This window comes from Cnephaeus nilssonii, assembly GCF_951640355.1.
Source record: "Cnephaeus nilssonii genome assembly, chromosome: 4".
NCBI lineage: Eukaryota > Metazoa > Chordata > Mammalia > Chiroptera > Vespertilionidae > Cnephaeus > Cnephaeus nilssonii.
The window spans coordinates 60516535-60541149 of record NC_137075.1 but is presented as its reverse complement, the minus strand read 5'-3'; the positions used below and the strand labels follow the sequence as shown (position 1 = coordinate 60541149).

The 24615-nt window shown below is 38.9% G+C and overlaps 1 protein-coding gene across 5 annotated transcripts in view; it reads left to right on the top strand.

The window, feature by feature from the left end:
• Positions 1–292: 292 nt before the first annotated feature.
• Positions 293–24615, top strand: part of ICE2 (interactor of little elongation complex ELL subunit 2) — a 78540-nt gene continuing 54217 nt past the window's right edge. For 3 of the 5 annotated variants that reach the window (XR_013813465.1, XM_079769929.1, XM_079769932.1), the window contains exons 1-5: positions 293–405; positions 1323–1450; positions 5413–5517; positions 11725–11986; positions 13255–13374. Coding sequence is in view for 4 of the 5 variants with exons in the window: in XM_079769929.1 (XP_079626055.1) it covers positions 1422–1450; positions 5413–5517; positions 11725–11986; positions 13255–13374 (516 nt within the window). In the remaining variant the exon portion in view is untranslated. Of the gene's footprint in view, positions 406–469; positions 685–1322; positions 1451–5412; positions 5518–11724; positions 11987–13254; positions 13375–24615 lie in introns of those variants that run through there. The other 2 variants (XM_079769930.1, XM_079769931.1) reach the window with 2 other exon arrangements.

Here is a 24615-nt window from a genome sequence, read left to right as displayed (position 1 = left end):
CACAAGATGAGTCTGTTGGGACCTCTTCAGTGCTGTACATGCCACTGGCCCTCCTCCTAACTTTTCAACCTCCAGGAGGTGGAGGGCCTTTTAGAACCTCCTGCAACCCGCAGCCCCTCCCACCTGGCCAGCCCCTCCCACCTGGCCAGCCCCTCCCACCTGGCCAGCCCCACCCACCTGACCAGCCCCACCCACCTGGCCAGCCCCTCCCACCTGGCCAGCCCCGTCCCGCAGTTTCCAGCTGAACAGACTCCTGGCGCACGGCCCCGCCCTCTGCGTCGCGTGACGTTACCACGCTGGGCCGAGGTGGCGTGGCTACGTTCTTTAAATAAGGGCTTCCCTGGGCGTGCGCGGCTGTGTGTGGAGTGGGGACACGGCCTGGGCCGGAGCGGTCGGGACCGCGAGGTGGGCGGAGAGGCTGCTTCCCGGGAGACGCGGGGCGGAGGGCGCTGCCCGGGAGACGCGCGCTCGAAGGGCGGGCGGAGGGAACATGGCGGCCCGCGCGGCCGGGCTGGGGCGCTGGGCTCCAGTTCTGGCGCGGCCCAGGCCCGGCTCAGTCCCCCCCTGACCCACCCTCCTGAGACCTTGTTTCTCTTCGAAGCCAGTTAGTCCCCTTACCCGCAAACATTCCTTTTGCGGCGTTGGCTCTCTCTCCCTGCCTCACCCTGGGTCAAGGAGTGAGAGGTGGGTTCAGTGGGAGCCTGTCAGGCCTGCCCGGTGCACAGGGTCCGACTCCTCAGTTTGCAAGTTTCTCATCCACACCCTCTGGGTCCGCCCAGGGCGACGGGAGAGGCACCGACCTTGGAGTGGCCAAGCCCGACGTGCAGTCCTGGGGATTCCTCTAAGTGACCCTGTGAAATGTCACCTGAGTTGCCTGGACCGCAGTCTCCTCAAAAATGAGGTTCTCTTGGAATGATTTTTGATATCCAGGGTTTTTTTTGTGTGTTTTTTTTCCTGCATTGCTTGCCGAATCGGACCCATAGCAGGGCATGATTGGGAAACCCTAAGCCAGATTTCTTTTGGCAATGAGGGGCTGAGGGAGCGCTAAGACATACAGCTCCATGCCATACAGTAACGCGGTCTGTAAGCAATGAGAACACCATTCTGTTTGGGCTCTGAGAGTGCCATTCTTGGAACAAGTTAAATGGAGAAGGACTACATCGTCATTGCTGTTCTACTGCAAGAACCTTGCAAGCTTTCGTCTGTCTGCATTCTGTTTCAGGTGTCCTGTCAGTTTTAGGATAGGTGTTAGGAGCATGGGTTAACAGCACCTGGTCTACCCAATCACCTGTTTTCAATGTTGACCTTTTGTTTTTCCCCAGGTGATTCTGGAGAAATCCTGCCTCTGCTGGAGCCTGCTCGACCAGGCGGCAGAATTGTGAGCTCGACTGACACAGACGTCTAAGAATAAGAGCTCCATAATGGCCATGAGTGAACCGAGGCTGAATTGGTGAGTTACATCCGTTTGTAATCACCTGAAGAGAATGAACGTGGGACTGGGTTAGATTAGGAAAGGAGGGTTTTTGACCTGCAGAGCTTTGGAGGAAACAGAAAGAAAATAGAAGTTCAGTGGCTCAGAATTTATCCCATCCTCATCTGCACATACTGAGCACTTTTGAGGTATAGCTGACTGCACTTCCTCTCCTAAAGTGACAATTCAGCACTCAGATCGCTACCAAGTATAATTCCATCACGTACTTATTGTTGCTCTGTTAGTGAAGGAGAGATGCTGGAATTTTCTTGTGTCCAAGGACCTTGCCCACTGCTGTACAAGTAGTAAAAAGACCCCCCTTTAAGAATAGACAAGCTTCTTTTTGTTATGTTGGAATCTGTATCAAGTGCTCATGTAAATGCATGGACTATTTTAGAAGTGTATGAGAACTTCACAAATAGAGGACTCACTTAAGTAACGTAAGTGGCTTTGCAGAGATCTAACAAATACTCGTGTGGCTTTAGGTTAATTTAGCGCACATTTACTGAGCATCTATAGTTTGCTAGCCAAGGAGAATATAAAAGTTATGAGAGATTATAAAAATAATTAAAATAGTACCTGATTCAAAGAAGATGCACTCAGTATGTGCTTAATAAGTATTTATTTAATGCAAACAATGCTCCATTCCCCCAAAGAGCTCACAGTCAATCCCTGAGCCCCATGACTTTGTTTTTGTATGATATGCAAAAACCAAAAATGTAATCCGATAGCAAATATACAGTACCATAATCTATACTAATAAAAGGGTAATAGGCTAATTAGACCAGACATCTTCTGGACATCCGGACAAAGCCACGGTGGCGGGGGCTGAGACAGAGGCGGTTAGGGGCTATCAGGCTGGCAGGGGAGGGCAGTTAGGGGCGATCAGGCTGGCAGGGGAGCAGTTAGGGGGTGATCAGGCAGGCAGGCAGAGGCGGTTAGGGGCGATCAGGCCTGCAGGTAGAGGAGGTTAGGGGTGATCAGGCAGGCAGGGGAGCAGTTAGGGGGCAATCAGACCGGCAGGGGAGCAGTTAGGGGATGATCAGGCTGGCAGGGGAGCAGTTAAGAGGAGATCAGGCTGGCAGGGGAACAGTTAGGGGGCGATCAGGCCAACAGGGGAGCAGTTAAAGGGCAATCAAGCTGGAAGGCAGAGGCGGTTAGGGGCGATCAAGCTGGCAGGCAGAGGTGGTTAGGAGTGATCAGGCCGGCAGGGGAGCAGTTAGGGGCATCAGGCTGGCAAGTAGAGGTGGTTAGGGGCAATCAGGCAGGCAGGGGAGCAGTTACGGGCATCAGGCCAGCAAGTAGAAGTGGTTAGGGGAGATCAGGCAGGCAGGCAGGCAGGCGAGCGGTTAGGAGCCAGCAGTCTTGGATTGCGAAAGAGATGTCCCAGATTGGAGAGGGTGCAGGCCGGGCTGAGGGACACTCCCCTCCCGTGCATGAATTTCATGCACCAGGCCTCTAGTAAGTCATAAGAACCACATTGGTGCATAGCAAGTAAGACATTCTAATTTTACCATTTATACTTGAACTTTTTTCTTTTTGGATAAATGCCTTTAAAAATAGTAAGAAATGAGTATGGTGCAAATATGCTAGAATTTTTTATTTTGGAAATGGGCCAGCCAGAAGTTGCCATTTAATTAGAAGTATACACCAAGCATGTCAAACTCGCAGCGCATGGGCTGCGGGCCCCATGGGCTCCACAACGAATATTTTTGTGGCCCAGCCAATATAACAGTATGTAAGAAACATTTTAATAAAAATTTCGTAACTTAATTTTTACAATTTTCTGTTATACATAATCTACCTAATAAAAGAGTAACATGCTAATTGACCATACCTTTGCGACACCCACCAGTCAATCAGGAGTGAGTATGCAAATTAACCCAACAAAGATGGTGGGTTAATTTGCATACACAGGCACCGAGCGGCTGGGGGCAGGGTGGGACATAGGCATTCCGCACCACCTCAGCCGCTCCAGGCCTTTGGGCAGCATGAGAAGGCGGAAAGGCGGCTCCGGGCCTGAGCGGAAAGGCGACTCCGGCCAGAGCGAAGGCACTGCTGGCAGCCAGGGGAAGGAAGGCCCATTCTTGCACGAATCTTTGTGCATCAGGCCTCTAGTAATTAATAATGAACTACAACGTTCACTAATGACTGATTACTATAATCGTATTGCATTCATTTCCCTTACGCTCTGGCTCACCATTTCTCTCCACTAATACTAGCAGCGAATATTTTAGCAGCCGATTGCCATGTCATTAGTCTTGTACTGAGTTGTTTGGTGTGCGCAACAGGAAATACTTCACTTTCGGAGAACAAGAAAAATAGGTTTTTTTGCGTTATGCTTATTAATTTGTGCAGTTATTCAGTGTCTGGTAAGTTAATGTTTAAGAAAAAGTATTAATTTTTATTAAGATGTTCTATTATTTTATGTTAATGACTAGCGTTCCCGTTGCAGGAAAAATCCTGCAATAGGGTTTCCTGCTGCACTCTACCCCACCCTGCCTGCTCTCCTCCCTTGTCCCCCACCTCCGCTCTTCCCTTCTCCCCTGGCCCCGCCTCCGCTCCTCCCTTCTCCCCTGGCCCCGCCTCCGCTCCTCCCTTCTCCCCCGGCCCCGCCCCTTCTCCCCCGGCCCTGCCTGCTCAACTTCCTTCTCCCCCGGCCCCGCCTCCACTCCTCCCTTCTCCTCCCCCCCCTCCCCCGGCTTGCTTGCTTCTCTGCAGCTTTGCTCCCTTCTGCAGCTCTTGGCTTCTTTCTATGCTGTCGCGATATGCAAATTAGCCGCCATCTTTGTTTTGATAATTTGCATATTCATCCTGATTGGTTGGTGGGCGTGGCTTGGCTGGTGGGCGTGGCTTGGTGTAGCGAAGGTGCGGTCAATTTGCATATTTGTCTATTATTAGATTAGATTACTCATTTATTTCATACCTTTGTATTCAGTATGTCTCTATCGAAATAAACCTATGTTTCTATGAAAATTGAAGCTTTTGTTTTAACCTTTTGCACTCAGAAGTCGAGTGTGACTTGACACGGTTAGCATTAGAATAAAGGAATCGAGAAAAAAGCGAGTGCAAAGGGTTAAACCTTGTTTATTTGGCCCATGTTAGCCTTTGAGTTTCACATGCTTGGTATACATGTTTATGGCTCCTTGCCATAAAGTGTATGTTCAGAAGCAGGATGGATGCTCTTATACTATACCATTGACCTTGTGAAACCCAATGTGATTTAGAGCCCTTGCACAGTATAGAAGCCCTTGAACTGTCCTTGACCACAGAATCCTACTAATCTTTGTCCTTCCAGGTTAATGATTCTCAGTGTTTTTAGTTTTTTTATTCCTTCATTCAATCATTATTGGATGTTTACTATATGGAAAGCATTGACTAATATATTAGTCTCTAAATTATTTATGTTATGGAAAAATCACATATGACCTTAGAAGTGGTTTTAGTACAGACACACCTTTTATCACATTTGCCAGGTTAATGAAAATGTGAAGATATGCTGTCTTTTTAGCGTCTTGTGGCCTGACATAATAGTGCATGAAACAAAAATAAATAGAGAAGCATTTTCTGTCAGTAACCAAATAAAATGCTATGCCCAGAGCCAGAGGTGAGTCCTGCCTCTGACAGACCTTTTATTGTACTTATAATCTGTTCTATTTTTACCTCTAGTGATTTCTGACATTTATTTAATTGAATACTAAAGGAAAAGCAAGACTGGTTGTTGCAGCTGGAGAATTTCAGAATAGGCCTAGGGTAAAGCTATCTAAGAAGGAAAACATCTGAACTCATACATCTGGTACATGAAATTAAAATTATGAAGAGATGACTGTCTAGGAAAGGGGGTGTAGAGGGCATGTAGTTATAAATTACAATTGTACCATTATGCTGCTTACTCTACCTTGAGATTTTGAATTGTCAAATACAATTACTTTGCTTCACAGGGATGTCGCCTCAAAAAATGGCCTTAAGACATTTTTCTCTCGAGAAAATTATAAAGATCATTCCATGGCTCCAAGTTTGAAAGAACTATGTAATTTATCTAACAGGTAATAAGTTCATTTATTTGGTTACCTATTTCCATATTTGGTTGTTATTTTTCTGATATTTGAAGTTTTATATCTGTCTGTATCCACTACTAAACATTCAGATTGCAGAAATGTAAAAATTAGAAAACAGAAGAACTGTTCCAGTGACCACTCTTTAGTATATATCGTTTCAGTCCTTTCCCCACCCATGAACAGATACACACACACACACACACACACACACACACACACACACAAATAGGGTCATATTATAAATACTATGTAGAGCCATGAATACTATAAAACTGTTTTTATCATTTGTTTTTTTTCATTTAAAATAATATTTCCTGTATCTTTCTATGCCCCTGCATATGTAGCTCAATCTTCTTGATGGTTGTATATTATCCTATGTAATAAAGAGGGAATATGCAAATTGACCAACATGCCATCACAAAGATGGTGGGGCCCAGTCCCCTCAGCCCTGCCTGAGTCCCACAGTCCTTTCAGCCCAGCCAGGGGTGGGAGTGCGGGGGGGGCGGGCGGCAGGTGCATGGTGCTGCCAGATCCACCCTCAGCCCCCCAGCCGCCCAGGGCCGGCCTGAGGTGCAGGCAAGCCTTGGATGGCGGCTGCCCAGCCGATGCCCGAAACACAGGCAAACCTCGCATGGCAGCTGCCCAGCCGACACCTGAGGTGCAGGCAAGCCTCGGATGTCGCTGCTCAGCCACCCAGGGCCGCCCGAAGCTCAGGTAACCAGGGCCGGCCGAGGCTTGTGCTGCCGGCAGTGGCAGCAGCAGAGGTGTGATGGGGGCGTCACCTTCCCCTGATCACCAGGTTGCCTCCTGCCCCTGAGGGCTCCCGGACTGTGAGAGGGGCAGGCCAGGCTCAGGGACCCCCCTCCAGTGTATGACTTTTCATGCACCAGGCCTCTAGTATATTATATACTAGTGAGTGTACTTTTTAATTCATTTAGCTAGTTTTATATTGCAAAATGTTGTATTCCTCTTTTTTTGAAGTTATAAAGAATACATTGATGAACTTTTTGTAATTATTTCTGAGATAAATTCATATAAATTTCATTGTTTGGCCAAAGGGTATATACATTTAATATTTTAATAGATACTGCCAAAATGCCAGAGATTTTTTTTTCACTCTCTGATATTTAATGCCCATTAAGTGATAATTTTCCCTTCTCACTGCATACCTGCCTCTAACAACTCTTCTTTCCTTTGTGATCAGTTGTTTCTACTGTTTGTGGATGGATCCTCAAACCAAATAATCAGGTTTACTAGAAAGGAGTAAATATGCCAAATAAGGAATTAGGAAGCTCCCCATGTGCTTTCATCCTTTGACCATGCCTTTTTCAGCGGAGGAAGTATTATTTCCAGCCTCTGCATCCAATGGAACCCCATCTTTCCCTGCCTTCTCAGTACCCTTTCTGTCAGTTAGTATCCCCTCTTCTATGCCTTTGTTCTCTCTTGTAAGTGCAGGCCTGCCTCATTTTATTGAACCTCACAGGTGTGTGTTTTTACAAATTGAAGGCAAGACCAATACCTGCAAAAAAGTTACAATTCACTTTATTTCAAAACTTGCTTTATTGTGGTCTGGAATGCAACCCACAATAATTTGCAAGGTATTCCTGTATTTCAAAGTGCTCATGTTTTTCTGTCTCTAATCCCTGGACTCCAGATTCCCTTCTAGTTACTTTTTTTATTTATTTGCTCATTTATACTTAGACTCCTTTAAAGACTTGTATATGCTTGCAATATACAAGGAGGAAAAAGGACAAAAATACTACTGTATAACACATGCAGAAAACAACAGACAAGGCAATAGTAAGTCCTTCCCTATCAATAATTACTTTAAATGAATTAAACTCTCCAATCAAAAGACATATTGGGATAATGGATTTAAAAAACAGTATAAAAAAAACTCCTTCACTACATAGCTCACTGGACTTGCTTTCACTGAACATCCCACTTAATCTGGCTTTACCCTCTCTAGTCTACTAACACTGCTCCTCTCAGGATCTAGGAGCTATTGACTACAGAGATATCTCACTCTTAGATTTCTGGTGACTGTGGTATTTCTCAGTCTCTTTTGCCGTCTTCATTGTCAGGCTTACCATGCTGGCTCATCAGATTGTGGAGCTTTTAAAAAAGACTGATTTTGCACTCTCAACCCAACCTTTTGAATTTGAACCTTTGAGGATGTGTCTGTGGAATCAGTTAATTAACACCGTTGATATTCATTTAGGTCATCTCCATACCTTTACTATAGCAAACAGTGAGCATCCTTTTTATACTCCTTTTTATTAATGAATACACGTTGATATTCATTTAGGTCATCTCCATACCTTTACTATAGCAAACAGTGAGCATCCTTTTTATAAGAAGTAGGATAAATTTCTGTAAGATGTGGGTATGCATGTGTTTTTTATTTTGATAGATATTTGCCAGATTGCTATTAAAAGCATTAAAGAAACAAGTACTTTTTTATTCCATCAGATTAATACATAGGTTCACGTTAAAAGCAAGCAAAAGTTGTATTAAAGAGACAGTTGAAAAGTAAATATTTTTAAAAAGGCAATTTCAGAAGCAGTATTCTTCTTTCCAAACTGCATAATTATGTATTTGCTAATATCAGCTATAGACAGGTAAGACAATAGATCCCTTATGAATGTGCAGCTATGGCTATATTTTTAAAGCTATTTCTGTTATTCAATTGTACCATTTCTTAGGGATAACTAATTTTTTAAAGTTTATCTTTATTGTTGAAAGTATTACAGATATTCTCCTTTTTCCCCCATTGGCCCCTTCCTCCCCACTCTTAAAATTTATTAATTAAATAAAGAATTGTCTTTGTTTATTTGAATAAAAGAATACCTACCAATTCTAGTATTCTAGAATTCAGCAAATATATACCTTTATCTTAAAATAAAAACCTAACCATTTCAAGAACTTTTATCTCAGCCTTCCTTTTTTTTTCATCAGACTAAAAATTTGTAATATTAATCTTCTTTAATCTGTCACTGCTTCTTCATTATTTTAATGGTTCTATACGAGTCCACTTCTGTTCAGCATATCCCAGGTGTGGATTATAATCTGGATTATGTAAGGGAGAGGACATTTTGCTGGCAGTTGGGCTCACCTAACTCCTAAAATTTATTTTTCCTAGAGTATGCTTATCTTTCTTTAGATTTCTATATAGCACAAAATAATTTATTATTACTTTCATAACTCTAACTGCACTACTTTTAACAATGTGAAGTTTTCATTCAACCCTTCATTGAAAGGTAAACATTTGCCTTTTTTCCAAATTACAGTGTCTGGTTGTAGATATTTATAACTGAGTTTCCAACAAAGGGGAAAGTAGCTGTAAATAGAAAAATAATTATCAAATTTCAACATGTTTAATATAGAAAAGTTAATCAAATTCAAGAGGTACAGGCAGACTTCAGATGGAGAGTACAAGCACCATTTCCAAGTGCTACTGAAAGAAGCTGCCCAAGTCAGTAGATTTAAAAATTAAGAAACTTGAAGTTTTGAATTCTGCCTTTTTTCCATAGAAACTTTAAGTAAAAAAGGAGAATGGGTAGTAGACAAAATGAAGTGTGAAAACTTCAAACCATCAACTGAAATAAAATATAATGCTGTAAATGTGGTTAGAGAAACCCTGTCAGATGCTTTTGGCTTGCACCCTGATGAAGATTTTGACAGCACTGCACATGGAAATGATCTTGATGTGCTGCCATTTCATTCTTTGCTGAATGTAGCCAATTTAAACTGCTAGAATTTCTTGACATTCCTACTCTGGCATATCTGAGTCAGCATCTTGTTGCTGCAGCAGCTTAATTAAATTTGCCAGTTTGTGCCACAAGGACAGACATGTTCTCATATTCAGAGAGACAGCTGTGAAGCAGTATTGTTAAAAGTTGCGGACACAATACTGTTAAGTTTGAATAGCTCTCAAGACATTTTCTAGTGAGAAATCAATTTGCTGTGATACATTTCTCCCAAGATCAGCAGTTAATATTCATTTTGTTAACCAAAAATGTGCTTATTTTTTACAGTTATTGGAGAAACTTTAGTCGCTAAGTATGTCTTTTTAACTTGTATTATTTTCAGAGCCAATCTAATAATCCTTATTTTAACCTTTTGCACTCGGATGTCCAGTGTGACTCGACACGGTTAGCATCGAGATTAAAATTACTCTTTGAATGTATCAATAATTTGAAATATAAAAAAATCCAAATAAATAAGTTTGTATGAAAAGAAACCAGTTTTTTATTCTACTGCCGCGCTTTGTAAAATCTGGGGTATTTAAAAAATTAAATCCCGAGTAGAATAAAGGAATGGAGAAAAAAGCAAGCGAGTGCAAAGGGTTAATTTGCATAATTATTTTTCCACCCATTAATAACCTCTCTTGATTAGTTTTCCATCTATTATTTATCTCTAAAAGAATGGTCTTAAATATTTCTGCTTTATTTTGAAACCCTTAGTCATTTTCTAAAAATTCTGGAATTTTTACCATATATATTCTAGTATTATAAAGTTGATTTAAAACAAGTCAGTGTTAGTTTTAGATGGAACTTAACTCTCCCTTTGTCCAGATACAGATCTAGTTTGGTAATTCTCAACCTTAATCAGGCCAAAACCCATTCCATTCTTCATAACAAATATTTATAAGAAATAAGACACCTTCTTGACTAGCCTGAATTGAAATTCATAGATAATAATAGCCACAGACATAATATTTAGAAATAATGAACTAGATACATAAATGTGAAATAGAAGAAAAATAATTTATATTCTAATATGTATTTAAATATGTAAATGCCTCATTTCTACTGCACTAAAAGATATAATGAAGTAATCAGATGCACCAGCTAAAATGAATAAGGTTGGATTTAAGAGAAGAAAGATAAACTATACCATAAAGCAGTGATTTTCAATTGGTGTGCCACAAGAATTTTTAAAACATTCAATACCTGGCTATTTAGTCAGGGACACTGACCTTTTTTCCCTTAGATTGTCAGATAAAAAAACATGACAACAGCCAACACAGCAAGGGCTCACTGGTGTGAATAAATCAAATTAATACCTTTTTTTTGGTTCAGATCAGCAAACAAAATTTTTTTTGGTGTGCCACAGAATTTTAGTGCTTAGTTTGGGTGCCATGAGATGAAATAGGTTGAAAATCATTGCCATAAAGGAATCATAAGAAATTCAAACAGAATAAAATGTATTGTTAATAACAGACCAGTCTTATTTGTGTATGATAATAGAAAGCCTGAAGAAACCTTTGAAAGTTGTGCAAGATAGTACCATATGTTAGAGGCAGGTAGTATTCCTCACTTTTAAATGCTTTTAATTCTTTCCCTCTTTTTTTACAACCCAGATGCATCTACAGACTTCCAAAATGCCCTCAGAGAATTAATACTGTCACAATTGAGAACCTCTGCTCTGGATATTTCTTGTCCCTCTCCCTCTTAATCTCTGATCTGGATGTCTTTAGGATTCTTTTCAGTCACCTATTCAGTGTGTTCAGTTTGGAAGCCTGAGAGCTCCATAGTCACATTGTATTGATGTACATATTTACTTTTCCTTTTCCCCCATTCAGTTGTCTGATATACTTGATTGTAACATCCTAGGGAGTAGAGATTGTATCATGTTCGATGGTTGCATCTCCACTACCTGACATAGGACTGGCATGGTATTCACTCAGTAAGTTTTAATTAATGGAGGAATGAAGACTGAATCAACAGACATCCATCTTTTTCATTACTTTTCCTTCCTCTTGGATTAACGTTGTTTAATTTGGAACTAATTCATAGGGAATAGTTACGGTATTGGAAATTAGACTTGTTGAGGCTAAGGAAATATAGTGTGTGTGCGTGTGTGTGTGTACTTTAAAACCTATTAAGAATGAAGATTACAACAACTAAATATCAGGGGAAGAACTTCCAAATTGAATCATTTGTCTAAGGATTATGCCTCTTCCTCTCCATCAGATAATTGAAGGTAACCTTATAATTCGATCCTATCCTACTTAATTTACACCAAATAGCTAAACATCAAAGTGCAGGTGGCAAAGTTAGATAATAATTCAGAATTTACTGTGTTAATCACGCTATATTCTCCCTGGTGATTAAGAATCATGAGGTCTCATGATAGTAATCTTAATGTGAAAAGCACGTATTTGTAAATTGTTGTGTTTTTTTTTTCCAGACGGATAGGAGAAAATTTGAATGCCTCAGCAAGTTCTGTAGAAAATGAGCCGGCGGTTAGTTCAGCAACTCAAGCAAAGGAAAATGTTAAAACCACAGTTGGAATGGTTCTTCTTCCAAAACCAAGAGTTCCTTATCCACGTTTCTCTCGTTTCTCACAGAGAGAGCAGAGGAGTTATGTGGACTTGTTGGTTAAATATTCAAAAATTTCTGCTAATTCCAAAGCTGTTGGAATAAATAAAAATGACTACTTGCAGTACTTGGTATGTATTCTATTCTTCAGCTTCAGTAAAAAAAGTATTTAAAAGTTAAGAATACTTTAAATTTGCTTTTGTGTTTTAGGTGCAACCATATTAAAAAAAAATGGGAAGTTTAGGGAGATAATTGATGGACAAATTAGTGCTTTAATTCTTTTGTTGGTTCTGGTATAGTTCAGACATTTTGCTCTAGTTCTGAGCATATTTCACTCCAATTCATCTTAAGTACTGGAATTAGAGCTGGCATAGGTCATTGAACCAATTTAAAATTTTCATTTATTTAAGTAGTTTCCAAAGTCATATAAATGATGCTGTACTGAACATCATTGTTGCAAACTCTTTGTTTATATCTATGATTGTTTCCTTAAGATAATATTTTAAAAATAAAACTGCCAGTCCTGGTTGGGTAGCTCAGTAGGTTAGAGCAGCAGTCGCTAACCAGTGGTCTGCAGATCACTGGTGGTCCGTGAGGTCCGAAAGGTTGGCGACAGCTGGATTAGAGTGTTGTCCTGATATGCCAAGGTGTGGGTTCTGTCCCCAGTCAGAACACATACAAGAAGCAACCAATGACTGCATAAATAAATGGAACAACAAACTAATGTCTCTCTTTCTCTTTCCCTTCCTTCCTTCTTTTCTCTCTCTCTAAAACCAATCAATCAATGAAAATAGTAATAAAAAATGAAATTGCCATATCAAAAACTATACATGTTTCTAAGGCTTTGGTCTGCAATTACCCATGGGTAAATTGTTCTGCAAAAACTTTAAGCCAATTTTTTTATATCACTATTGTGTGGAAGGTTTTTTTTGTTGTTTTCAATATCTTTGCTGATACTGAACATTACCTTTCCCCCTCTAATTTGACATGGAAGAAATGGTGATCCCTTATTTTACATTAAATTACAATGATTACTGATAAAATATAAGTATTTTCCATGTGTTATTAAGCCATTTCTGTTTCTTCTTTTGTACAATTCATTTTGTTTGCTCATTTTTCTATTTGGGTGTGTGTTCTATTTTTGTTAATTAAGAACATTTTATAAGATAAGCTTACTAATTCCAAAGCATGTATTATAGTAGTATTAATTTGCTTTCCTGTTTTTGAGGAGTTTTTAATAACAAGTGTATCATTATTATATAATTTTCATGAACTTTCTCTTTGTGATTTTTGCTTTGGATATAATACTTTTAATTATTCTTTAAGTCAAAATAATTATAGCAATGATTGAGAAGTGATTGTTTTTATTCCACAACATGTCTACTTTTTAAAAAATTAGGATATGAAAAACCACGTAAACGAAGAAGTTACTGAATTCCTAAAGTTTTTACAGAATTCTGCAAAGAAATGTGCACAGGATTATAATATGCTTTCTGATGATGCACGTCTCTTCACAGAGGTAAAAAAAAAAAAATTACTTAAACTGCCAAGTAATAGTCAATAGCAGCATTTTTAAATGTGTGATGATCCTGTCAAATGCATATGGAAATATCAGTATTATCGATTTAGAGACCAAATCGTAGGTAGAGTTTTTACTAGTATAATCACATATTTCAATAATAAAAATGCTGTGCTTACACCTCAGAATCATATACTATATTATATATTTTTTTTCTTTTACTGAGCCAATACTGTACTGTATTTGAGAGTTATATTTTACTCACATGGATGGTTTGATCTAATGCACTGATTTCCCTTGTGAGAGAATGGGTGTTCAAGGAGTTAACAGTCATTAAAAATCTGAATGGTCTTTTAAAACTTAGTCACATAAATTTGCATTTATTGTCTTCATGATAACCAATCACCAAATGATAAATTTCAACTGTGAGTTCATTTTATTATATATAAATCATCCATGCAGATTTATTAGCAATGTGCCTTGTACCCTACCCTCATTCAGTGAGCCTGGCGGAAATTTAGAGTAACCTACTTAAATAGTTACTATTAATATATACAGTTGACCTTTGAACAACACAGGGGGTAGGGTTGCTGACACCCCACACTGTTGAAAATTTGTGTATAACTTTTAACTCCCAAAAAACTTAACTACTAATAGCCTCTATTGACTAGTAGCCTTACCAATAACATAAATAGTTGATTAACACATATTTTGTATGTTACATGTATCATAATGTATTCTTATAATAAGGTAAACTAGAGAAAACAATGTTATTAAAGAAATCATAAGTAAGAAAATACATTTACAGTGTTTATTGAAAAAATCTGCATATAATTGAACCTGTGCAGTGCAACACCATGTTGTTCAAGGGTCAACTGTATTAATATCCCTTCATTTCACTGGTTTAAAATGTCTTCTTATCTCAGAAAGAGACAGTCTACAAAGCTCACACTCCCACCCCCAGCCTGCTTCATCTTCTACATACATTCCTCCCAGTTGTTCCACATCAGCCTACTGGCCTCTGTGTTTCTTAAAGAGTCCTTGAAGCCTTTGGCTGTACCCATCTTTCTGGCAAGCTGTTCCCCAGCTATCTGCATGGATAAGTTCCTTGATTCCTTTAAGTCTCTCTCTGTTCGGATACCAACCATCAATGAGGATGTTCCTAATTACCCTCCAAAAAATAGCATCACCTTTAGTATTTCCTTTCCCAGGTTTTATTTTTGTTTATTGTCTTTTTCACAATGCCTATAAGTAAGTACTCTTTTGTATGCTGCTGAGTTCAGAATAATGCCTGGCATGCAACAAGTGCTCAAGCGTTCAATGTAATAATTAAGTGAATATAAAAATGTTTGTTAACAGAGTATACTACTTGGTAGCTAACAATCAGCATTATGTCTTGTTTTTTTAATCAGATTGTCTTGGCAGCACATTTTCTCTAATTTATATTTTATGTCTCTACCCCAAAGATAAACTGATATCTATAAAAATTGTTTTACTGTTTTAAAATTTTAATATTATATTATGAAATGTAATGTACATGTGGAGAAGTATATAGAATAAATGTATACAGCCTAACAAAGAATTATATAGTGAACACTGTAATTCTGTTTCAAGTCAAGAAACATCAATGTGAGAGAGACATATCAATTGGTTGCCTCCCACATGAGCCCAGACCAGGATCAGGGATCAAACCTGCAATCCAGGTATATGCCCTTGATCAGAAATTGAACCAGCACACACTCTATCCATTGAGACACACTTTTTAAAATATTGGAATTAAACATATTTAGTGGGTTCTAGTCACTACAAGTAAGATTTTTTTGCAAGTTCAAATAATACCAACTTTGGCCAGTTGACAGGTTCTGCATATTGTCTCGAGTCCTTTTGAGTCACTCTAATAGACTTTGAGGTTCATTTCATACATTTCCTCTCCAGCCCTAGAATCAGCCATTTTCCAGAGCCCTTGTTTTTTGTTTTGTTTTGTTTTTTAGTGGGAATGGTATTTAAGGACTACAGTCTGGGCACTGGAGATGCTCATTGCTCCTGGATAGATAGATCTAGGAGATATATATTTAAAGAAAAAAATACCATGTGTCTCATTTGCTGTACCCCAGAATACATCCACAGCAGCCTTAGAATAACAATACTAATACTACCAATTCATCAGATTACTGAAAACAGTTGGGAAAAAAATTTTTTTGTATCTTCTCTCCTCTACTTTTTTTAAATTTTTTTTCATTATTTAAAGTATTACATATAGTAGTACATATATCTCTTTTTTTTCCCCATTGACCTTCCCCCAGCCTCCCCTACCCCCTGTCACATGCCCTCATCCCACCCCCCCAGTGTCTTGTATCCATTGGTTGTGCTTATATGCATGCATACAAGTCTTTCTGTTGATCTATTTCCCCACCTCCCCAACACTCCCCAGCCTTCCCGCTGTAATTTGATAGTATGTTCAATGCTTTACTGCCTCTGTATCTATCTTTTCATTCATCAGGTTATAATGTTCTTTATTTTTCGTAAATGAGTGAGATCATGTGGTATTTTTCTTTCATTGCCTGGCTTATTTCACTTAACATAATGCTCTCCAGTTCCATCCATGCTGCTGCAAATGGTAAGAATTCCTTCTTTTTATAGCAGTGTAGTATTCCATTGTGTAGATGTACCATAGTTTTCTAATCCACTCATCTGCTGATGGACACTTAGGCTGTTTCCAAATCTTAGCTATGGTGAATTGTGCTGCTATGAACATAGGGGTGCATATATCCTTTCTGATTGGTGTTTCTTGTTTCTTGGGATATATTCCTAGAAGTGGGATTACTGGGTCAAATGGGAGTTTCATTTTTAGTTTTTTGAGGAAACTCCATACTGTTCTCCACACTGGCTGCACCAGTCTGCATTCCCACCAGCAGTGCACGAGGGTTCCTTTTTCTCCACATCCTCACCAGCACTTGTCATTTGTTGATTTGTTGATGATAGCCATTCTGACAGGTGTGAGATGGTACCGCATTGTCATTTTGATTTGCATCTCTCGGATAATTAGTGACTTTGAGCATGTTTTCATATGTCTCTTGGCCTTCCTTCTGTCTTCTTTCAAAAAGATTCTATTTAGGTCCCTTGCCCATTTTTTTTATTGGATCATTTATCTTCCTTTTATTAAGTTGTATTAAGTTCCCTGTAGATGTTGGAGATTAAACCTTTATCAGTGATAACATTTGCAAATATGTCCTCCCTTACAGTGGGCTTTCTTATTGTTTTGTTGATGGTTTCTTTTGCTGTGCAAAAGCTTTTTATTTTGATGTAGTCCCATTTATTTATTTTCTCTTTAGTTTCCATTGCCCTAGGAGCGGTATCTGTGAAGAAATTGCTTTGGCATATGTCTGAGATTTCTCTGCCTGTGGATTCCTCTAGTATTTTTATGGTTTCCTGTCTTATGTTTAAGTCCTTTATCCATTTTGAGTTTATTTTTGTGTATGGTGTAAGTTGGTGGTCTAGTTTCATTTTTTTGCATGTATCTGTCCAATTTTCCCAACACCATTTATTGAAGAGACTGTCTTGACTCCATTGTATGTTCATGCCTCCTTTGTCAAATATTAATTGAGCATAGTGGTTTGGGTCAATTTCGGGGTTCTCTATTCTATTCATGTCTGTTCTTGTGCCAGTACCAGGCTGTTTTGAGAACAGTGACTTTGTAATACTGCTTTAAATCTGGTATTGAGATCCCACCTACTTTGTTCTTCTTTCTCAGGCTTGCTGTGGCTATTCAGGGTCTTTTTTTATTCCAGATGAATTTTTGGAGGGTTCTTTCTAGGTCTGTGAAATATGCCGTTGGTATTTTAATTGGGAGTGCATTGAATCTATAGATTGCTTTGGGTAGTATGGACATTTTAATGAAGTTGATTCTACCAATCCATGAACATGGTATGTTCTTCCATCTGTTTACGTCTTCCTCTATCTCTTTTTTCAGTGTCCTGTAGTTTTCCGCTTATAGGTCTTTTACCTCCTTAGTTAAGTTTATTCCTAGGTATCTTAATTTTTTTGGTGCGATGGTAAATGGGATTGCTTTTTTAGTCTCTCTGTCTGTAAGTTCACTCTTGGTGTATAGAAATGCCATAGATTTCTTGGCGTTAATTTTGTATCCTGCTACATTGCCTAATTCATTTATTAAGTCTAATAGTTTTTTCATGGAGTCTTTCGGGTTTTATAGGTACAATATCATATCATCTGCAAATAAGGACAGCTTTACTTCTTCTTTTCCAATTTGGATGCCTTTTATTTCTTCTTCTTGTCTAATTGCAATGGCTAATACTTCCAGTACTTTGTCAAACAGGAGTGGTGAGAGTGGGCATCCCTGCCTTGTTCCTGTTCTTAGGTAAAATGGTTTTAGTTTTTGCCCATTGAGTATGATGTTCGCTGTGGGTTTATCATATATGTCTTTTATTATGTTGAGGTATGATCCTTCTATTCCCACCTTGCTGAGAGTTTTTATCAAGAAAGGGTGTTGGATTTTGTCAAATGCCTTTTCTGCATCAATTGATATAACTATGTGATTTTTATCTCTCAATTTGTTTATGTGATGTATCACGTTTATTGATTTGAGGATATTGTACCATCCTTGCATTCCCTGGGATAAATCCTACTTAGTCATGGTGTATGTTCTTTCTGATGTACTGCTGGATCCGATTTGCTAGAATTTTGTTGAGGATTTTTGCATCTATGTTCATGAGGGATATTGGCCTGTAATTCTCTTTCATTGTGTTGTCTTTATCTGGTTTTGATATTAGGGTGATGCTGGCTTCATAGAATGAGCTTGGAAGTGTTCCTTCCTCTTGAATTTTTTTGAATAGTCTAAGGAGGATAGGTTATAGTTCTTCCTTGAATGTTTGGTAAAACTCCCCTGTGAAGCCATCTGGCCCCGGGCTTTTGTTTGCCGGAAGCTTTTTGATGACTGCTTCAATTTCTTCCATAGTTATTGGCCTATTGAGATGTTTAGATTCTTCCTGATTGAGTTTTGGAAGGTTGTATTTCTCTAGGAATATGTCCATTTCCTCCAGGTTGTCCATTTTGTTGGAATAGAGTTGTTCATAGTATTTTTTAACAATCCTTTGTATTTCGGTGGGGTCTATTGTTATTTCTCCTCTTTTATTTCTGATTTTGTTTATTTGGGTCCTCTCTCTTTGCTTCTTGGTCAGCCTGGCTAGAGGTTCATCAATCTTGTTTATCCTTTCAAAGAACCAGCTCTTGGTTTTGTTGATCTTTTGTTGTTGTTTTTTGTTTTTTTGTTTTTTGGTCTCTGTGTTGTTTATCTCCGCTCTGATCTTTATTATTTCCTTCCTTCTGCTTACACTGGGCTTTTCTTGTTGCTCTCTTTCTAACTCTTTGAGTTGTAGGGTTAGGTAATTTATTACCATTGTTTCTTGTTTTTTGCAGTAGGCTTGTAGAGCTATGAACTTTCCTCTCAAGACTGCTTTTGCTTTATCTCATAGATTTTGGATTGTTGTGTATTCATTGTCGTTTGTTGCCATGATGTTTTTTATTTCTTCTTTGATCTCTCTGGTAACCCAGTCATTGTTTAATAGCATGCTATTTAGTCTCCACGTGATTGATTTTTTTGGATTGTTTTTATTGTAGTTGATTTCCAGTTTTATGCCACTGTGATCTGAGAAGATGCTTGATATGGTTTCTATCTTCTTGAATTTGAAGAGACTTTGCCTGTGATCCAATATTGTCTATCTTTGAAAATGACCCATGTGCACTTGAGAAGAATGTATATTCTGTGGCTTTGAGGTGAAATGTTGTGAAGATGTCAATTCCATTGGTCTAGTGCAGTGATGGCGAACCTATGATACGCGTGTCAGCACTGGCACGCGTAGCCATTTCTGATGACACACGGCCGCATGCCGAGGATGAAACATTTGCTGCTCCTGAGGATGAAACATTTGCGACTAGAGTCTTGGAGTTAGTTTTTTCCTCAAAGTGACACACTACCCGAGTTATGCTCAGTTTTTTGGCGAAGTTTGACACACCAAGCTCAAAAGGTTGCCCATCACTGGTCTAGTGAGTCATTTAGGATTGATGTGTCTTTGCTGGTTTTTTGTTTAGAGGATTTGTCCAAGGGTGATAGTGGGGTATTAAAGTCTCCTACTATGATTGTATTGCTGTCAATCTCTCCCTTGATATCTTCCAGGAGTTTTTTTATGTATTTGGGTGCTCCTGTATTTGGTGCGTATATGTTTACCAGAGTTATTTCTTCTTGTTGGATTGCTCCCTTTAGTATTATGAAGTGGCCTTCCTTATCTCTTTTTATGTCCTTCACTTTGAGTTCTAATTAGTCAGATATAAGTGTTGCTACCCCTGCTTTTTTTTTAATTTCCATTCGCCTGAAAAACTTTTTTCCACCCCTTCACCTTCAGTCTCTGTGTCTTTTTTTCTGAGGTGGGTTTCTTGTAGACAGCAGATATATGGGTCCTGTTTTCTTATCCAGTCCATTACCCTATGTCTTTTGATTGGGGCATTTAATCCATTTACATTTAAAGTTATTTATAGGTACTTATTTGTCGCCATTTTTATTCTTTACCCATGTGTTCCTTCTTCACTTCCTATTTCTTTTTTTTTTACAGCAGACCCTTTAGCATTTCTTGCATTGCTGGTTTGGTGGTAATAAACTCCCTTAGTCCTTTTTTGTCTGTGAAGCTCCTGATTTCACCCTCAATTTTGAATGATAACCTTGCTGGGTACAGTATTCTTGGATTCAGACCCTTCTTTTGCATGACTTTGTATATTTCATTCCATTCCATTCTGGCCTGATGTGTTTCTGTTGAGAAATCAGTCACTAGTCTGATGGGGGATCCTTTGTAGGTAACTTTCTGTCTCTCTCTGGCCGCTTTTAAGATTCTTATTTTGTCGTTGGTGTTTGCCAATTTAATTATAATGTGCCTTGGTGTCAGTTTTTTGGGGTTCATTTTGCTTGGGACTCTGTGAGCTTCTTGGATTTGTGTGGGTTTTTTCTTCTCTATATCAGGGAAGTTTTCTGTCATTTCTTCAAACATGTTTTCTATTCCTTGCTCAGTTTCCTCTCCTTCTGGCACCCCTGTTATGCGGATGTTGTTTTGTTTCCTGTTGTCCCAAAGTTCCCTTAGGCTCTCCTCCTGCTTTTTCATTTTTCTTTCTAGAAGCTGCGCTACTTGGGTATTTTTTCCTACTTTGTCTTCTAGCTCACTGATGCGGTCTTCTGCTTCTTCTAGTCTACTGTTGATGCTTTCTATTGAGTTCTTTATAGCAGCGATGTCATTTTTCATTTCTTGTTGGTTCTTCATTTCCTCTTGGTTCTTGCACATATTGTCAAATTCGTCTTTCATTCTTTTCATCCACCTTAAGACTCTGGTTGGGACAGAATTTCTCTGAATTCTTTCTCTGACAGGTTGCTTGCCTTCATTTTGTTTACTTCCTTTTCTGGTGATGCCTGCTTTTCTTTCATATGCATGCTGTTTTTTTGTCTCCCCATGATCTCTCTTCTCTGGGTATCTGGTTATGTAGCTCTCTCTCTCCTGCGTTGATTTAAAGGCACAAAATACAGCACAACAAGGCACAACGCACAAGGCACTGAACACAAATGTATTCACAATACTGATAACCCCAAATAAAGGTGACCACCAGAGAAAAGTGAATTAGGGGATAAGAGAAAAAAAAAAGGAGCTCAAAAATGATATTGAGAAAAGGAAAAAAAGTAAGAGTGAAAAGAAAGAGAATAAAAAGGAGATGGGGGAACTATATGGGGAGAAAACTCCAATAGAACAACCACTAATCTCAAAAGATGCAAACAACAAACACCCAGAGATGAATGCAAACTACAAACAATAACTAATAACAAGCGAGGAGAGGAAAAATAGAGGCAAGAAAACAAAAACAAAAAAGTAACAATCTCACAAACAAGCACAACAATAACCAAGCTAATCAACAATCGAGCAAATAACAACAATAGGACAGAGAGGAAGCAAGACAAAAAAAACCAACAAAATAAAACAAAAAAACCTAGAACAAAAAGCCAAAACAGAACAAAATAAAAAAACAATAACAACAACAAAAAGGCAGAGAGAAAAAAATTTGGATAGAGAAGAAAGATAAGAGAGAGTTGTGTATGAATTTAGAGCAGGGGATCAGAAATTAGATATATAAATAGGGTGAATTTTTAACAGGGTAAAAAGAAGGAATGGGGAAAATCTAAAGCAGGAATAAGGTAAGAGGGATAGGACAACAAAAGGGCAAAAGTGAGGAAGAGAGTGTTGGCATAAAGGTAAAGTTGAGATAGAGTAAAATGATGCTAAAGGAAAAATGAAAATAAAATGTAGAACACTAATCCCAAAATAAAATAAAATAAAGAGAAAATAAAATGACACTTTAAACAAAAAGTAAAATAGTACTAGTAATAATACTGATTAAAATATAATAAGGTAAAATCCAATGAGGAAAAAAGAAAAAAATAGTTTCTTAAGTAAAAGATGAAAAAATAAAAAATGTGCAGTATCCAAGGTCATTCACTTCCTCAACTGTTCTGTTTGGCGTGCCTGTTTCCTGTCCAGTAGTCAGGACAGTATTGAAGTTCCCTACATTCCACTGCTCCTTTGTGTTGTAAACCACAGTCCTGATTTTCCAGCAGGCAGTATTTCTTTGTTTCTTAGACTCCTTTATTTTTATTTACACAAGAGTCAATTTATGATTCAACCCCTGGGTGGCAGTGTTTCTGGATTGTACTCCAGAGCTATAAGTCCCCTCGCCAGTATTTAGATTTTGTTTTCCCTGTTGCACTTAATACCGGTTTGGGAGAATGGACTGCCCCAGAGCTGGTTCTCTGATCATTACTCCCTGCTCTGATCCCCAGGTTCCACAAAAACTACTTTCCCCTGCAGTCTGTGAGAGTGTCCCCAATTGGGTGATCTTATGTACTGGGCTTAGTAGTCAAAAGCAAGGATTTGAAGAGAAAAAAAAGAGCCAGAGTAAGTGTGTGAACTCGAGACTTTTACCCTCTGGCACTGCACGCAATTCTGTGAACATCTCTGGCACTAAGCAGCCAGCACACTGTTAAAATTTCAGGCTGCCTTTTTGCGCCCAGTCTAGCTATGGGTTGCTTTTTAGAGTTCCCTTCTGCTAGCAGCCCTGCGGATCCCCTTCCACATTCGCGGATCACGCTCGCCCCAAAGCTGCAGATTTTGTGGGGCGCCAACTTCTCCGGAACCTCTAGCTCCGGTTGTGTGCATTTCTCTCTCCAGCCTGGATCACAGACCTCACCTTTTCCTAGGTGAAATCTGACCTTTCCGTGAGAAGGTGCGGAACTCCTCTGAGTCCGCATATTTGCGCTGCTTGAGATCCGGTGTTCCTGGGTTCGCAGCTGTTCCCTGAGTGGTGTTGTAGATTCCTGGGATATATAGGCTTCCGATAACAACCACTCTCCCCTTCAAGATGGCGCAGTCTCCGCGTCAGAGCCGATTGCTCCGGGAGAGATTTCAGCAGCCGTGGAGGCTGCTGGGTCAGGGGAACCCGGTCTGGCAATCCCCCACAGTCCCTTGGAGTATAGCTGTCTCTCACCCACAAATATACACTCCTCGTGTGACCACACACTCTCCTTTCGTTCTCTCACTCACACACTATCATGCAGTCTGCCTTCCGGTGGGGAGCCATCTTCCAATACTCTCTTTTTTTAAAACCTAACTATATTACTATTTTACATATTGTTTTATTTATCTAAAAATATTTACTTTTTTGTCATTTTCATTTATTATTTCTCTAATCTACAATCTGAGATCCTCTTCATTATTCCTGAAATACTGTATGTTCTACTTGTTTCTTTGAGGAAGGTCTCTTGATGATAATCTTTATTTTAATCTGAAAGTATTTTTATTTTGCTCTCATTCTAGTAAGATAGTTTTATTCTATGCATAATTTTAAGTTGACAGTTTGCTTTGTTACTCAACATTTGAAAATAAAACTTTACTTTTTCTGGTTTATGTTATTGCTGTTGGAAAGTGTTGTCTGTTTGAAGTCATTTCTTTTAAGGAATATGTCTTTTCTTCCTGGCCATTCTTTATTTTTGGTGTTTTACAGTTTCATTGCAATTGTTTATTTTGTCTTCTTTATTTTCCATCACCATTATGGCCCCCATACCCTCTTCCATCTCCACTCACCCCTGCCCCCCCCCCCCCGCCCCAGTTACCAAACTTGTCCATGTTCGTGAGTTCTTTCTCTTTGTGTGTGTGTGTGTGTGTGTGTTTTCCTTTTTTGCTCAGTCCCTCTACATACCCTCCTCCCTCCCATTAGAACTGTGCTTGTTCTCTATCTATAATGCAGTGTGCTTTTTCCAAAATCCTACTTGGATCATTGTTTTTATTTTATATGGAAACTTATATCCTTCTTTAGTCTTGGAAAATTCCCAGCCATTTTCAATTATTGCTTCTCCATTTTCTCAACTCTGTCTTTCTGAGATTCCCAATTGTAAGCTAGACCTCAGTCTGTCTTCAGTTTCTCTTTTTTTTTTTTTTCTGTTGTGATAAAATATACATACAAATTTACCATTTTGACCATTTTTAAGGACAGTTAAATGGCATTAAATATATTCACACTGTTGTGAGTATATTTCTATCCTCTATCTCCAGAGCTTTCTTCCCAAACTGAAACTCTGTACTCATAAAATAAAGTCATTATCTTCCCCCTCCCCCCCCAACTCCTACTTTTAGTCTCTGAATTTGTCTACTTCAGGTGCTCCCATATGAATGGGATCATATAGTACTTCTTTTTGTGACTGGCTTATTTTAATTAGCATAATGTCTGTAAGAATCATATGTGTTGTAACATGTATCTGAATTTCCTTCATTCTTAAGACTGAATAAATATTCCATTGTATGTGTATGAGCAACTTATTTATCCATTCACCCATTGATGGACACTTTGGTCATTTCTACCTTTTGGGTCTTGTAAATAATGCTAATGTGAACATGGATGGATCTGTTTTTCAAGGATTAAATATACTAGGCTCATGTTCAGCTCCCTACCTAATCTTAGAACTTGTTGACACAATTGCCCTCAAGCAACCTCACCTTTCATGAGTTTTCTAACTTCTCACTGCTCCTGTATATCTTCACTCTAGGTGTTTGGGTTTTAATTATTTATTTATGGTCCTTGGAGATGCTCCTTGCTTTTTTATCAATCCCAGCAATGCATACAAATTTTTTGTTGTAATTTATCCAG